General features: G+C 46.1%; 1 protein-coding gene across 1 annotated transcript; it reads right to left on the reverse strand.

Annotated features, from left to right (window-relative positions):
• Nucleotides 1–2,173: 2,173 nt before the first annotated feature.
• Nucleotides 2,174–15,855, reverse strand: MRPS21 (mitochondrial ribosomal protein S21). The gene is made up of 3 exons (XM_010387269.2): nucleotides 15,682–15,855; nucleotides 15,159–15,273; nucleotides 2,174–2,489 (listed from the first exon to the last, which is right to left on the reverse strand). Exons 2-3 carry the CDS (start codon nucleotides 15,239–15,241, stop codon nucleotides 2,309–2,311), a joined length of 264 nt encoding a protein of 87 aa, XP_010385571.1. The 5' UTR covers nucleotides 15,242–15,273; nucleotides 15,682–15,855; the 3' UTR covers nucleotides 2,174–2,308.
• Between the last annotated feature and the right edge of the window lie 787 nt (nucleotides 15,856–16,642).

Genomic DNA, 16,642 nt, shown 5'->3' on the forward strand with positions numbered 1-16,642 from the left:
TGCCTGCCACCATGCCCAGCTAATTTTTTTGTATTTTTAATAGAGAAGGGGTTTCACTATATTGGCTAGGCTGGTCTCAAAACCCCTGACCTCATGATCCCCCACCTCGGCCTCCCAAAGTGCTGGGATTACAGGTGTCAGCCATGAACCCGGCCTGGCACTAACTCTTATAATAACAGCATGGCTGTCAGTCAACCAATGGTGGAGAAAACAGCAGGAGAAAAAGCACAGTAGCTGGTCTTCCCACGGTGGTCAGTTTCCCCAGCTGTCAAAAGTAACATAATCAGGAGTGCCTGCTGGGTAGAGGCAGTGATGGTGCCAACCTCCACATGAAGTCTCTTTGAGTACTGCAAAGGGCAGTGGTTCTAACTCTTAGCAGGCATCAGAATCACCTGCAAGGCTTGTGAAAATAGATTGCTGGTCTCCAACCTCAATTTCCAATATCGAAGCTCTAAAGTAGAGTCCCATAATCTGCATTTCAAGCAATCCCTCTGGTGAAACTGATGCTGCTGATCTGACACTTTGAAAAGCACTGCTTGTTGGGTATTTCTGGCTCTGTGCCATTCTCCCTCAATACTCCATTCCCTCTTTCCTACAATCTACTGAGTCCCACCCATCTATTGCTTTATTTCTTCTCCATCATCCCTTTTTTTTTTTTTGAGATGGAATCTCACTGTGTCACCCACGCTGGAGTGCAATGGTACAATCTCGGCCCACTGCAACCTCCGCCTCCCAGGTTCAAGCGATTCTCCTGCCTCAGCTTGCCAAGTAGCTGGGACTACAGGCGTGCGCCACCACACGCAGCTAATTTTTGTATTTTTAGTGGAGACGGGGTTTCACCATGTTGGCCAGGGTGGTCTCGATCTCTTGACCTCGTGGTCCACCCACCTCGGCCTCCCGAAGTGCTGAGATTACAGGCGTGAGCCACTGTGCCCAGCCCATCATCCCTCTCTTAAGTCTCCGCTAGGAAAACTAAAAGGACAGAAAACAGGAATGAACATTAGGGTAGATTTAAGAATTTCTTTGGGCAAGGATTCCAGCACTCCAGTCTGGTTGATAGGTGTTTTCAGAAGCAGAATTTATTCCAAATACATACATGCATCCTCTCCTCTCTACCTAACAGAGAACAGTTTAATAAAAAGTAATAGATGCTTTCTCAGTAATACTGATTTTGCTTGGGGATTCAAAAAAATTGGGTAGGAAATGGTAGACATATTTCAATATATTAAAAAAATTTCCGGTCAGGTGCGGTGGTTCATGCCTGTAATCCCAACACTTTGGGAGGCCGAGGTGGGCGGATCACTTGAGGTCAGGAGTCCGAGACAAGCCTGGACAACACGGTGAAACCCCATCTCTACTAAAAATACAAAAATTAGCCGGGCGTGGTGGCACGTGCCTGTAGTCCCAGCAACTCGGGAGGCTGAGGCAGGAGAATCACTTGAACCCGGGAGGCGGAGGTTGCAGTGAGCCAAGACTGCACCACTGCACTCCACTCTGGGGGACAAGAGCGAGACTTCCTCTTAAAAAAACAAAAAGAAAAAAAAGAAAAAACAATTCCTTACTTCTCCTAGACTTTCAAAAAAGTTTTTATTGTAGTACAACATAAAATTTACCATCTTAAACATTTAAGGGTATAGTTCAGTGGCATTAAGCACATTCATCCTTTTGAGCAACCACCATCAGCATCCATCATCCATTTCCTTTTTTTTTTTTTTTTTTTGAGATGGAGTCTCACTCTGTCACCCAGGTTGAAGTGCAGTGGCATGATCTTGGCTCACTGCAACCTCCGCCTCCCCAGTTCAAGCAATTCTCCTGCCTCAGCCTCCCAAGTGTCTGGGCCTACAGGCGTGCACCACCACACCCGGCCAATTTTTTTTTGTATTTTTAGTAGAGATGGGGTTTCACCACATTGGCCAGGCTGGTCTCAAACTCCTGGCTTCAAGTGATCCACCCGCCTCAGCCTCCCAAAGTGTTGGGATAACAGGTATGAGCCACCGTGCCTGGCCATCATCTCCTGAACTTTTTCATCTGCTCAAACTGAAACTCTGTGCCCATTAAACAATAATTCCTCATTGCCCCCTCCTCCAGCCCCAGCAAACACCATTCTACTCCTAGACTACTTTCAGACTCAGTTTCTTCTTTCACTTAATAAAAGACAGGGTCCACTGCTGACTAATGGGATTGTTTCTATATTTGGAGGCCTTCTTGCAGACATGTGATTTGAGTTTAGGAAATGGGATTGTACAAAGAAAAGAGATGGAGACGAAACTGGATGAGGGTTTCGCACTGGGTGTCCCATCCACAGGCCTCAGCAGCCCTGCCACGGATCTGCCCGATTCTTTCGCATCAAGAAGTTGATCTTGCGAGCCATTTCCATGTTGTAGATCCGCCGGCACCTTTCATAGCTTTCCCTCTGTCGCCGGCGGCATGGCTTCTCATAATACCGCCGACGTTTAATGTCCTCAATGAGCCCATCCATAGTGAGGATTCTGTATAAAGGCAAGCAATGAGGTTAGACATTTGGGATCATCATTACTCTTTCCCAGTTTAGCAAATAGTCAGAAGTCGATTGGCCAAACAATTGGTATTTATAAAAATTACAGTGGGAAATGGTGGCAATAGAGCATTAACTGCCTACTTACAGAAGCCTCAATAAGAATCTGTGGGCCGGGGTACAGTGGCTCATGCCTGTAATCCCACCACTTTGGGAGGCCAAGGTGAGCAGACTGAGCCCAGGAGTTTGAGACCAGCCTAGGCAACATGGCATGTGTCTGTAGTGCTAGCAACTTAGGAGGCTGAGGTGGGAGCATCACTTGAGCCCAGGGGAGACTGAGGGTGCAGTGTGCCATGTTTGCACCACTGTACTCCAGCCTGGGTGACAGAGTAAGACCCTATCTCAAAAAAGAAAAAAAAAATTTCAGCATGGACAACAAGGCAAAACCCCGTCTCTGCAAATAATACAAACATGGTGGTACACGCCTGCAGCAGTCTCCTCTACTCAGGAGGTTAAGGTGGGAGGATCAATTGAACCTGGGAGTTCGAGGCTGCAGTGAGCTGAGATCCTACCACTGCGTTCTAGCCTGGGCAACAGAGTGAGACCTTGACTCAAAAAAAAAAAAAAAAAAAAAAAAAAGGCTGGGCACAGTGGCTCATGCCTGTAATCCTAGCACTTTGGGAGGCCAAGGCGGTTGGATCACCTGAGGTCAGGAGTTCAAGACCAGCCTGACTAATATGGTGAAACCCTGTCTCTACTAAAAATACAAAAATTAGCTGTACATGATGGCGTGCGCCTGTAGTCCCTCCCAGCTACTCAGAAGGCTGAGGCAGGAGAAATGCTTGAACCCAGGAGGCAGAAGTTGCAGTGAGCCAAGATTGCGCCACTCTACTCCAGTCTGGGCAACAGAGTGAGACTCTGTCTCAAAAAAAAAAAAAAAAAAAAAAAAGTGGGGAAATAAAAAAGCAATTAATTACATGGTCCTTGCTCTTGTAGAGTTTATAGTCAAAGTTATGTTCTCAAACCTATTTTACCACAACACACCTGAGGGATATGATACAGTCCCTTAAGAACATGTCTCCCTACAGCAATGATTCTCAACTAATGGGCATTTAAGAGACTTCAATTGGGGAGAGTCATTTTCAATAAGAACAAAATCACTAAGGGTGATTCTTAAGGTGATTCTCTTACTTAAAGTTCCATTCCACCAGGCGTGGTGGCTCACACCTGTAATTCCAGCACCTTGGGAGGCTGAGGTGGGCGGATCACCTGAGGTCAGGAGTTTGAGAGCAGCCTGACCAACATGGAGAAACCCTGTCTCTGCCATAAATACAAAATTAGCTGGGCATGGTGGTATATGCCTGTAATCCCAGCTACTCAGGAGGCTGAGGCAGGAGAATTGCTTGAACCCTGGGGGCGGAGGTTGCGGTGAGCCAAGGTCACGCCATTGCACTCCAGCCTGGGCAACAAGAGCGAAATTCCATCTCAAAAAGATCACTTGAGGTCAGGAGTTCAAGACCAGACTGGCCAACATGGTGAAACCCCGCCTCTACTAAAAATACAAAAATTAGCCGGGCGTAGTGGTGGGCGCTTGTACTCAGGAGGCTGAGGCAGGAGAATCCCTTGAACTTGGGGTGGAGGTTGTAGTGAGCAGAGATGGTGCCACTGCACTCCAGCCGAGGCAACAGAGACTCTGTCTCAAGGAAAAACAAAACAAAAACAAACTCACAAGAGGCATTAAACCTGAACATGAGAACAAGAAAGTGGCTGTGAAGGAATCCTAAAGAACAACTTATCTGAAGTGTGAATACACAGGTTGCCCTATTTCCACTCTTTTCTTATACCAATTATTGTCTTAAATCAGATCACGTCACTCTGGTGCTAAAAAATCTTTCCTAATGTACAGAATGACCTAAGCCACTAAAGTTCCCAGAATCATCTGCACATTACAACTGCCCAGGGATCTTTTAAACATTCCAAACCCTGGGCCACACCCCAGTCTAATTAAACCACAAAGGAGAGGGAAAGGGACATGGGCAGGTTTTTAAGTTTCCCAGGTGATTCCAATGTACAGACAGATTTTGGAACTACTAGTCTAAGCTCAAAGCCTGAACAATTGCACCCTATATACATATCTTTATCTTTAATAACCTGCCCTACTGATCACTTGAAGTCAGGAGTTCGAGACAAGCCCGGCCAACATGGTGAAACCCCGTCTCTACTAAAAATACAAAAATTAGCCGGGCGCGGTGGCTCAAGCCTGTAATCCCAGCACTTTGGGAGGCCGAGGCGGGCGGATCACAAGGTCAGGAGATCGAGACCATCCTGGCTAACACGGTGAAACCCCGTCTCTACTAAAAAATACAAAAAACTAGCCGGGCGAGGTGGCGGGCGCCTGTAGTCCCAGCTACTCGGGGAGGCTGAGGCAGGAGAATGGCGTGAACCCGGGAGGCGGAGCTTGCAGTGAGCTGAGATCTGACCAGTGCACTCCAGCTTGGGTGACAGAGCGAGACTCCGTCTCAAAAAAAAAAAAAAAAAAAAAATACAAAAATTAGCTGGGCATGGTGGTGCCCATCTGTAATCCCAGCTACTTGGGAGGCAGAGGCAGGAAAATAGCTTGAACCTGGGAGGTGGAGGTTGCAGTGAGTCGAGATCAATGCACTGCACTCCAGACTGGGCGAAAGATGGAGACTCCGTCTCAAAAGACAAAAACAAAACACCTGCCCTATAATGCCAATGCTGTAGTCACACTTAAGTATATGCAGTTCTACAGGCATCCTACATACTTGTTTTTTCTTTGCTCATGATATTCCCTCTACTTAAAATATCATTCTTTTCTTTTTCTTCCTGATGAAATCCTACTTGTTCCTCAAAGGCCCAAATCAATTGTTATCACATCTGTAAACTAGTTCAGGTGAAATCAAACTTTAGCATGCAGTAGTCATCTGGAAAGCTTGTTAAAACAGGGATTGCTGGCTGGCCACGGTGGCTGACACTTGTATCCCAGGACTTTGGGAGGCCAAGCTGGCAGGATCGCTTGAGCCCAGGAGTTTGACACTAGCCTGAGCAACATAGTGAGACCCCCAGCTCTACAAAAAATAAAAAATTAGCCAGACATGGTGGCTCACACACCTGCACTCCCAGCTACTTGAGAGGCTGAGGTGGGAGAATGGGAGAACTGCTTTAACCCAGGAGATTGTGACTGCAGTGAGCCATGATCGTGGTACTGCACTCCAGCCTGGGCAAGCAAGACCCTATTTCTTTCGAGACGGAGTTTCGCTCTCGTTGCCCAGGCTGAAGTGCAATGGTGCAATCTCAGCTCACTGCAACCTCTGCTTCCTGGGTTCAAGCAATTCTCCTGTCTCAGCCTCCCAAGTAGGAATTACAGGCACCCACTATCAGGCCCAGCTAATTTTTGTTATTTTTAGTAGACACAAGGTTTCGCCATGTTGGCCAGGCTGGTCTCAAACTCCTGACCTCAGGTGATCCACCCGCCTCAGCCACCCAAAGTGCTGGGATTACAGGTGTGAGCCACTGCAGCCGGCTTTTTGGTTTTTTTTTTTTTGAGACAGACTCTTGCTCTGTTGCCCAGGCTGGAGTGCAGTGGCACAATCTCGGCTCACTGCAACCTCTGCCTCCCGGGTTCAAGTGATTCTCTTGCCTCAGGCTCCCGAGTAGCTGGGACCACAGACACGTACCACCACGCCCAGCTAATTTTTGTATTTTTAGTAGAGATGGAGTTTCATCATATTGGTCAGGCTGGTCTTGAACTTCTGACCTCATGATCTGCCTGCCTGGGCCTCCCAAAGTGCTGGGATTACAGGCATGAGCCACCAAGCTCGACTGTGAAACCCTATTTCAAAGACCACCACAGACTGCCGTGCCAGTTTCTGATTCTGTAGGCCTAGAGTAGGGGGCCAAGATTTTGCATTTCTAACAATTCCCACCTGATATTGCTGCTGATGGTCCAGGGATAACCAACACCATGGCACACTGTTAATGGCTTTTTTTTTTTTTTTTTTTAGGCAGGGCCTCGCTCTGTTGCCCAGGCTGGAGTACAGTGTCACCATCTCGGCTCCCTGCAGCCTCCGCCTCTCAGGTTCGAGCAATTCTCCTGCCTCAGCCTCCTAAGCAGCTGGGATTACAGGGGCGTACCACCACACCTGGATAATTTTTGTAATTTTAGTAGAGACAGGGTTTCACCATGTTGGCCAGGCTGGTCTCGAACTCCTGACCTCAGGTGATCCACCCGCCTTGGCCTCCCAAAGTGAGGGATTACAGGCGTGAACCACCACGCCCGGCTAATGTCTCTTTTATAGCACTGGTCAAACAGTATTACATTGAACCCCTCACCGGGTTGTGTCCTTTCTAAGGTTAGAGATCAAATCTGTATTTCACTTTTGCACCTAACAAAATACTTGATGAAGAACAACTAGGAAATGTATGCCAAAAATGAGTCCGTTAGATGACTAATAAATGTCCATAGCACAAGGGATTAAGTGACCTTACAATATATACAGTTCTTGGGGATATTAGCTCAGAAAGCCTCAATAGTATGACCTTTACTACGATGGCACATTAGAGTTTAGGTAACATTTTTACATCCATCATCCTAACTACACTCCTATGAAATTGTTTAGGCAAATAATGTCCTCTTTTTATAGATTAGGAAACTGAAGTTCAGAGAGGCTGACCTGCCCAAGATCACAAAATGGAACTATAAGCAGAATTCAGTAGTAAAGTGCTCTACGACAGTATTCTGCTTCTCAAACAAAAACCACCAATTTCAGAAGACAAATTGTTGCAGTATCCATGGGTAAAAGAGGGAGTGAAGAGCTGGGCTAGACTCTTCAATCAGAGTAAAGAGGAAATGGAAGCTGATACAGGACACTGGGAGAAAAGAATGATCTAAGCATGTAAACATTTATTTCTGCTGAGACTTGTGTTTAATACTGTCTAATGAAGGTTGCTTTTTGGACTAGAAAGTAGTATACTGGAGAAAATATAGAAAAAAGCCCCTGAAAAAGATTGGATATATAATATAAAAAGTACAAGGAGACTGGATTTGAGAGAATACAAAAAGGACAGAGATCCTGAATAAATATGAGGAATAAATAAATATGAGGAAGAGGCATCTATTAGAATGACAGACAGTTTAAAAGTAGGATGCAACAACACTGCAAGAGGAGGAAGGGGTTGAGTATGACTCAGGAACCCTACTGGAGTTCCAAAAGGCTTCTAAAACAAAGGTGATCATCTTACCAAGGAAATGCCTGTACTGTCAGGCAAAAGGGCAAGACAAGGAAAAAGAATAATAAAAGAACATAAGAATGGTGAAGGGAAAAGAAAGAATATAATGATGGGGATTGGTAAATGGCATTCCCTGGATGTACTACTTACTTCCAAAACACAGACCAAATAAATTCCAAGATGCCAGGTGAGGATTCTCTCCCTTACCTGGCACATTCTAGTCATCCTAAAAAAGGCATATATTATCTTCAAATGATCCAGAGTTCCTACAGTAGAGGTATCTACTCAAGTTTACCTCTAATAGAAAAGGATGCAAGAAGAGCTTTGTAAAACACAAGAATAGAGGGGGTGTTACTAATGATGCTTCTGCTTCCAAAAGTAGTTCAAGGACTAGCACATCAAGAGCTTTAGAGTAAACAGATCAGCCTGGAGTTCGGGCGCCTGGCAACCTAATACCGAAGGAGAAACCAGCTGCCAGCTTTAGTGAAATTCAAATGATTATGTAAAAGGAGCCAGGCTGCCTGGAGTGGGGGGAGTTGCGGGTGGCAGATTCACATGTCAGTGTAGCCAGTCTACGTCAGGACAGACGTGTATGCAGAAGGACTCAATGGACCTAGAAGGTAGCCCACTAGGCGTAAAAGGAGTCAACAGGGCATGCTTCCAGTGTACTCACCTTTCTTTGCTTGGGGCCCAGTCAATCATGCAGGGCTTCCTAGCAACCCCCACTTTCCACCTCCTCATCCCCGGGCACCAGTGAGGGCCCCCAGTTATATAACAGGCATTTTGTGGTGGCCTCACTGGGCAGACACATAGGCTGTTTCCTTTGTAAGACTCTCTCTGTACTTCAAACATGGTAAAGCTTTAATCACCTCCCTCTAGACTCATTTGCTCTCCCACCTATTGTAATTGGGAGAGCAATTACAGAACGAGTAAATTATTTTTAAACTACCAGCTATGAGAAAGCTGAAAGAGATCAGGAGACGGTTGGAGTGTGAGAGAGATAATACAGAAAAAGTGGCCAGAGACAGGACATTTGGGAAAAGCAGAGAAAAGGAAGAAACAGAAAAGTGCATCAGTCAGAAAATGTGATTAACAGGCAGCAGGAAAACAGAAGATTGGATCACTCCAAAATCAGTCTGCTCACATATACAAGCTTAAAAGTCCTTACCTAGAAAATTATTCTGAGGCCAGGCGCGGTGGCTCACGCCTGTAATCCCAGCACTTTGGGAGGCCAGGCAGGCCAATCACGAGGTCAGGAGTTCAAGACCAGCCTGGCCAACATGGTAAAACCCCATCTCTACTATAAAAAATTAGCCGGACATGGTGGTAGATGCCTGTAATCCCAGCTACTCGGGAGGCTGAGGCAGGAGAATCACTTGAACCCAGGAGACAGAGGTTGCCGTGAGTGAAGACCATGCAGTCTGGGCAACAGAGCGAGACTCTGTCTCAAAAAAAAAAAAAAAAAAAAGAAAAGAAAAAGAAAAAAGGAAATTATTCTAAGACTGGTATGTTTTTTAAACTGCTGCCAGCCAGGTGCCAACCCCTTTTCTTTTTAAGCAATGTAAATTGCTTTATTTCAAATCCTACTCCTACCTTGGTGTTTTAATCCCTGAAGAAAAGGTAATACTGTGCTTCTTAAATAGGGTACTTAACAGAATGCCAAGGGATACAAGAGTTTCTGGACAAATTTGATGCATCTGCCTGGAGCACCAATTTTAACTCGAGGAAGCGGGGGTGTTACCCGTAAAACAGATGCAATAGCAGTGAATACGAAGTTCACCTTAAATTTTAATTTAGGGAAACTTCAAAGAAATTCCATGTTTCCTTATAGTAGCAGAACCCCTATAGTTCATTCACATTCCTGTGCTGTTAACAACACTTCAGTGGAAAAGTTTGACAAACTTTTTTTTTTTTTTTTTTTTGAGACGGAGTCTGGCTCTGTCACCCAGGCTGGAGTGCAGTGGCCGGATCTCAGCTCACTGCAAGCTCCTCCTCTCAGGTTTACGCCATTCTCCTGCCTCAGCCTCTGGAGTAGCTGGGACTACAGGCGCCCGCCACCTCGCCCGGCTAGTTTTTTGTATTTTTTAGTAGATACAGGGTTTCACCGTGTTAGCCAGGATGGTCTCGATCTCCTGACCTCGTGATCCGCCTGTCTCGGCCTCCCAAAGTGCTGGGATTACAGGCTTGAGCCACCGCGCCCGGCTGACAAACATTAAATAAGGAAGTGACAAAAAAGATAAAGGAACATTTATGTTCATTAAGAAGACATTTAATGAGAGCTTCGGATGTGCCAGACACTTTGGTAAATCCAAGAGATAGACAAATGAAAAAGCCTAAGTTTCTGTCCCTAAGGAGGCTACAAGTCTTTTTTTTTTTTTTTGAGACAGGGTTTCACTCTGTCACTTAGGCTGGAGTGCAATGGCGTGATCTCGGCTCACTGCAACCTCCTCTCCTGGGTTTAAGCAATTCTCCTGCCTCAGCCTCCTGAATAGCTGGGATTACAGCCGTGCACCACCATACCCGGCTAATTTTTATATTTTTAGTAGAGACGGGGTTTCACTATGTTGGCCAGGCTGGTCTCAAAGTCCTAACCTCAAATGATCCACTTGTCTCGGCCTCCCAAAGTGCTGGGATTACAGGCATGAGTCACGGTGCCCGGCCAGGAGGCTACAAGTCTATTATAATAATTTTCAATCCTGGTGAAATCTCATGGTATGTTTTTTAAAATGCTGCCAGCCAGGTGCCAACCCCTGGAGATTCTAATTCATCTCAGATTGGGCCCTGGCATTAGTTTTGTTTTCCTGACAGTTCCCCAGGTGATCCTAATAGGCAGCCAGGGTTGAAACCACAGGGTGTCACACTGACCACTCTCCTGCTGTCTAATATTAACACTTCCACCCAGGAAATAGGTATGTGTAAAATGCCAGTCATCAATAAAAAGAGAACCATAAAAGTAGTATGTGCGTTGGGTGTGGTGGCTCACGCCTGTAATTCCAACACTTTGGGAGGCCGAGATGGGTGGATTACTTGTGGTCAGGAGCTCGAGACCAGCCTGGCCAACATGGTGAAACCCTGTCTCTACTAAAAATACCAAAACTAGCCGGGCATGGTGGCAGGCGCCTGTAATCCCAGCTACTTGAGGGGCTGAGGCAGGAGAATCACTTGAACCCAGGAGGCGGAGGTTGCAGTGAGCTGAGATCACGCCATTGCACTCCAGCCTGGGGGACAAGAGCGAGACTTCGTCTCAAACAAACAAAAAACAGAAAAAAAACAGGAAAAGCAAAAACTGAATGTTTATTAAATTAAAAATATAGGCCGGGCGCGGTGGCTCAAGCCTGTAATCCCAGCACTTTGGGAGGCCGAGGCGGGCGGATCACGAGGTCAGGAGATCGAGACCATCCTGGCTAACACTGTGAAACCCCGTCTCTACTAAAAAATACAAAAAACTAGCCGGGCGAGGTGGCAGGCGCCTGTAGTCCCAGCTACTGGGAGGCTGAGGCAGGAGAATGGCGGTAACCCCGGGAGGCGGAGCTTGCAGTGAGCTGAGATCCGGCCACTGCACTCCAGCCTGGGCGACAGAGCGAGACTCCGTCTCAAAAAAAAAAAAAAAAAAAAAAATATAGTGGCTGACAAGGATTTTTAAAACAGGCAGATATAAAGGGGTATAGACAACCTTAGACAAAGAAGTAAGAAGAGAGTCTTCTCTCAAAAGATAAGAGCTGGCCTTATGTTTTCTCCAAACCTCGTATCAATGAAGAGATAATCAGGAAGGAAATGAGAAATATTTTGTTTCTCAGATTCTTTGTTTCAAATTTTAAGTGTAAATGGGGATGCATTCCATATATGATATGGGGCATCACTGCAGTCTCTGTCTCCCAGGTTCAAGCGGTTCTTCTGCCTCAGCCTCCCGAGTGGCTGGGATTACAGACCTGTGCCACCATGCACAGCTAATTTTTGTATTTTTAGTAAAGACGGGGTTTTGCCATGTTGGCCAGGCTAGTCTCGAACTCCTGGCCTCAAGTGATCCAGCTTCCTCTGCCTCCCAAAGTGCTGAGAATACTCGAGTGAGGCACTGCACCCAGCCACTACTCTCCAGATAAAACTGTAAGAAGTGGTTCGGCTGGACATGGTGGCTCACACCTGTAATCCCAGCACTTTGGGAGGCCGAGGCGGGCAGATCACGAGGTCAGGAGATTGAGACCATTCTGGCTAACACGGTGAAACCCCATCTCTATTAAAAATACAAAAAATTAGTTGGGGTGGTGGCATGTACCTGTAGTCCCAGCTAGTCGGAAGGCTGAGGCAGGAGAATTGCTTGAACCTGGGAGGCGGAGGTCACAGTGAACTGAGACTGCACCACTGCACTCTAGCCTGGGCGACAGAGGGAGACTCCATCTCAAATAAATAAATAAAAGAAGTGGTTCAGTAAATAATACTATGCCACAAATTTTGTTGTTGTCAAAGTAGCTAATTTTCTAAAAACAAAATTCTTGTTTTTGTGTTATCTGTACTTTAGGAATAAGGGAACTAAAACTGAGCCTTTTGGAAATTTGTTTACCATTAAATAATAGCTATCCTTTGATCTTTCAATAATATAAACATCTCAACAACCATGGCCAGAAGACCCATCTAAATCTACCAAAATAAATCATACAGATAAAGATTTACAGGGAGAAGTCAGAAAAAAAGAGTGAAGTTATACATAACACATGCGTTTTCCCAAATTCAATATTCATCTCACTAGCTAACTCACTACAGGGTCTGGATGTGACCTATAAAGACGTTCACTGAGTGCAGTGGCTGAAGCCTGTCATCCCAGCACTTTGGGAGGCCAAGGCGGGTGGATCACATGAGATCAGGAGTTTGAGACCAGCCTGACCAACACAGAGAAACCCCATCTCTAGTGAAAATAGAAAATTAGCCAGGTGTGGTGGCGCATGCCTGTAATCCCAGCTACTCAGAAGGCTGAGGCAGGAGAATCGCTTGAACCTAGCAGGCAGAGGTTGTGGTGAGCTGAGATGGCGCCATTGCACTCCAGCCTGGGCAACAAGAGCGAACCTCTGTCTCCAAAAAAAAAAAAAAAAATCGTTCATATTGTTACTTCCAAGATAGCAAGATAGGGGCAGAGAAAGGTCATCAGACATAATATACTTCTCAGACATGCCACCAGAAGGTCAGAAATAGGAGAGTTGGGAATGAGGAGAAATAGAGAAAAATGAAACAGGATACCTTACAACCTGGTACTTATCTTTACTTTCAGCTAAGTGACAATGTAGAGGGAACAGCTTCAGGCCAAGGATATGATTGTTATGCACACAGAATGAGGTGATGTGCTGACCCCAGATTTTTTGTTGTTTTTTAAGTCTTACTCTGTGGCCTAGACTGGAATGCAGTGGCATGATTCTGGCTCACTGCAGCCTCCGCTTCCCAGGTTCAAGTGATTCTCCTGCCTCAGCCTCCCAAGTAGCTGAGATTACAGGCCCCTGCCACCACATCCAGCTAATTTTATATATTTATTAGAGACGGGGTTTCACCCTGTTGGCCAGGCTGGTATTGAACTCCTGACCTCAGGTGATCCACTCGCCTCAGCCTCCCAAAGTGCTGGGATTACAGGCATGAGCCACCACGCCTGACCCTAAGACCAGATCCTTTTAAAAGACATATAAACCATTCTGAGCCTGCAACTGCTTCTCATTTACACAGCTTCTGACAGCATTTTTTTCCTCACTAACTGTGATCTTCTGCCATCTGACCTTCTACACCTAGAACTCTCTGCTTGGCTAAGAACTAGGTTCCCTTTCCTTTGCCCTCTCAGTCCTCAAGAACCCTAAAGATATTTAAACCCAATCAGATGAGGATTCTGGGTTTTTTTTTTTTAAAGCTACACCTACTGAAATAAGATAAGGATTCTAAATTGGAAAATGAACTACCGTAAGTGTCTCCATTTCTAGTAAGACTGTAAATAATCTATTATTAAAGAACACTGCATTCAAAAGATGTGCTTTAGGCTCCTCTCCACCATTCAGTAATTGCATAACCCATTAAAGATAATCTGATCTTCCAAGGCTTCCCTTACTTATGAAATAAACCTACCACATTAAAGGCCTTAAGGCAATATCTTTCCTACATTTTTTTAAGAGACGTGGTCTCACTATGCTTCCTAGGTTAGAGTGGAGTGATTATTCACAGGCACAAGAGTGCACTCACACTACAGTCTTGGACTCCTGGGTTCAAGCAATCCTCCTGCCTCAGCCTCTGGAGCAGCTGGGACTACAGGAGCCCCTTCCTTACAATTATTTGGTAATTCAACTCAACAAGCATTTGTTTCTCCAAAAGTTACTTCACACTGGGGAAAGAAAATGATGAGTGAGTCATACCAGAAAGTCAAAATCCACACAACTGGTGAGAAGGGAAGGCTAAGAACTTTTTGCTTGAGAAATCAGTGGTAAAGTATTACTAGGGCTGGGCCGGGTGCAGTGGCTCATGCCTGTAATCCCAGCATCTTGGAAGGCCGAGGCGGGTGGATCACAAGGTCAAGAGATTGAGACCATCCTGGACAACATGGTGAAACCCCGTCACTACTAAAAATACAAAAATTAGCCGGGCGCGGTGGCTCAAGCCTGTAATCCCAGCACTTTGGGAGGCCGAGACGGGCGGATCACGAGGTCAGGAGATCGAAACCATCCTGGCTAACACGGTGAAACCCTGTCTCTACTAAAAATACAAAAAAAATTAGCCGGGCGAGGTGGCGGGCGCCTGTAGTCCCAGCTACTCGGGAGGCTGAGGCAGGAGAATGGCGTGAACCCGGGAGGCGGAGCTTGCAGTGAGCTGAGATCTGGCCACTGCACTCCAGCCTGGGGGCAGAGCGAGACTCTGTCTCAAAAAAAAAGAAAAAAAAAAAAGATTCATACAGTTAGGTTTGAGGAACAACATTTTTTTCTTTTCTTTTCTTTTTTTTTTTTTTTGAGACAGAGTCTCACTCTGTTGCCCAGGCTGCAGTGCAGTGGCTCGATCTCGGCTCACTGCAACCTCTGCCTCCCGGGTTCAAGCGATTCTCCTGCCTCAGACTCTCGAGTAGCTGAGATTACAGGCGCCTGCCACCACGCTCGGCTAATGTTTGTATTTTTAGTAGAGATGGGGTTTCACCATGTTGGCCAGGCTGGTCTGAAACTCCTGACCTCATGTGATGCACCCGCCTCGGCCTCCCAAAGTGCTGGGATTACAGGCGTGAGCCACCGCGCCCGGCCCAGAACTTCATTTTTAAGATAATAAACTGAGGGACTGAGACGTTTTAAGAGACTGTGAACACCTGGGCTGGCACTGCTTTGAGAACAATCAACGAAAGGGGAAGGAAGAGAATAACCACCGCACTTCCCAGAGAGTCTAGGCATGATTCTGGTCCCTTAACAGTTACCTGTTTAGGATCCTGTATGCACTTTCCACGTTCCCTTCCTGTACCATCACAGTCCTGGCGATGAACTTCAGATGTTTTGCCATGACCTTGGATTTAAACCTTCACTCTGTAGAGCCTAAAGGACGATGGAGAAAGCGTGAGGAAATTAGAAGGAGAAACGTAACATAATACAAACTACACCGCGCGGCTTATTTAGGATTTGGAAATTCAACATGCTCAGGGACGCGCGAGATGGAGCACACAGAAGTCATCCTAGAAAGCAGACGCGAATCGTTATCTCTCATTCTCACTGCCAATCCAAATCCTCGCATAGAGAAGAAAAGAGATGGTAGCCGGGCATGGGAAGGGCAGGAGCGACAAGGAAGCGCCGCAGGGTCCCAACCACCGCATAGTTCCAAAAGCGGTTGGGTTGGGAGTTGGGAAAGGACTCTTTGTTGGTCTTTGGAAAAGCGGGCGAAAGCCCGCAAACCTGCCCTCTCGCCAAGCCAGCCTTCCTTTACCCAAAGCCTGCACAACTCCTCACCTGACGTCCTCAGTACCTAGCCGACCCGAAGGGTTCTCACTACCGGAAGCGGAAACTACGGAATCGCCAGCGCCGCGGAAAGAAACAGGCTGAGGGAGACGACGTGCATGGAAACCATAGCAACGTCCTTTATGGCCTCGCTTGGCTGCGGTTCTTCCCCGGGCCTGGACTCTACACCTGACAAAGCAAAATACTCATTGACTTTTAAAATTCCCCCGAAACACGTTTCTCGCCCCCTCATGGAGTCGAAGTCCTTCGGCCTCTGAGAAGGTCAGCCGCATTTCATACGCCTTAATCCTGTGAAATCCTTGATAAATATTTGAGCCATTCCTCTTTCTCGATGGAAAACGAGAGAAGTAGGCACTTCCTGAGGACGCTTCCTGTCTTTTCTTAGGAAAGAACAGGCTCTTTGAGATCTCTCCGGACGAAAAATAGATTGATTCATACACGTCGTCTGCATAAGTGCTAAGGAAAAGAAATGAACAGACTGTGAGTTTCCTATATCATCTTCCCACTAATTTAACTACATAAAGTGAAACCAATAAAGATATGGGAAACACCTGCAGGGTTTAGACTACAAAATTATGTCAGCTTCGATGCCTTTTCGTGCTAGTGAGACCTACTGAAAAAGCTCCTTTTAAATTTCTTCTCCACTGTGGAGACACCCGTCCTCTTATTTGTATGCTGCCTATACATATCCATTTATGGTTATTCACCTAAGTTAACATCTAATGGCTGTGGGAAACGTACCTCCCTTAGAGAGTGCGCGCGCGCACACACACACACGCACAGGCGTGTGCATCCTCCTCAGTTAATGCTAATAACTCACACAAACACTTAAGCCCACCTCAGAGTAAGCCAGGTCCAAAGTAACGAAATAGAACTAGATTGCGACATTATTATGCTTGTCAATAAACTTTCACTGAATGACTACTCTGTGTCAGATACTGTTGATACCACT

Source organism: Rhinopithecus roxellana, chromosome 8, assembly GCF_007565055.1.
Source record: "Rhinopithecus roxellana isolate Shanxi Qingling chromosome 8, ASM756505v1, whole genome shotgun sequence".
NCBI classification, from domain to species: Eukaryota; Metazoa; Chordata; class Mammalia; order Primates; family Cercopithecidae; genus Rhinopithecus; species Rhinopithecus roxellana.

Bases quoted from the DNA above. Each gene is read 5' to 3' on its own strand.
- MRPS21 (XM_010387269.2), bottom strand. From the start codon at position 15,241: ATGGCAAAACATCTGAAGTTCATCGCCAGGACTGTGATGGTACAGGAA. The intron at 2,490-15,158 runs GTAACTGTTAAG...GCCTTTATACAG, and splicing joins GCATACAGGATCCTAAACAG to AATCCTCACTATGGATGGGC.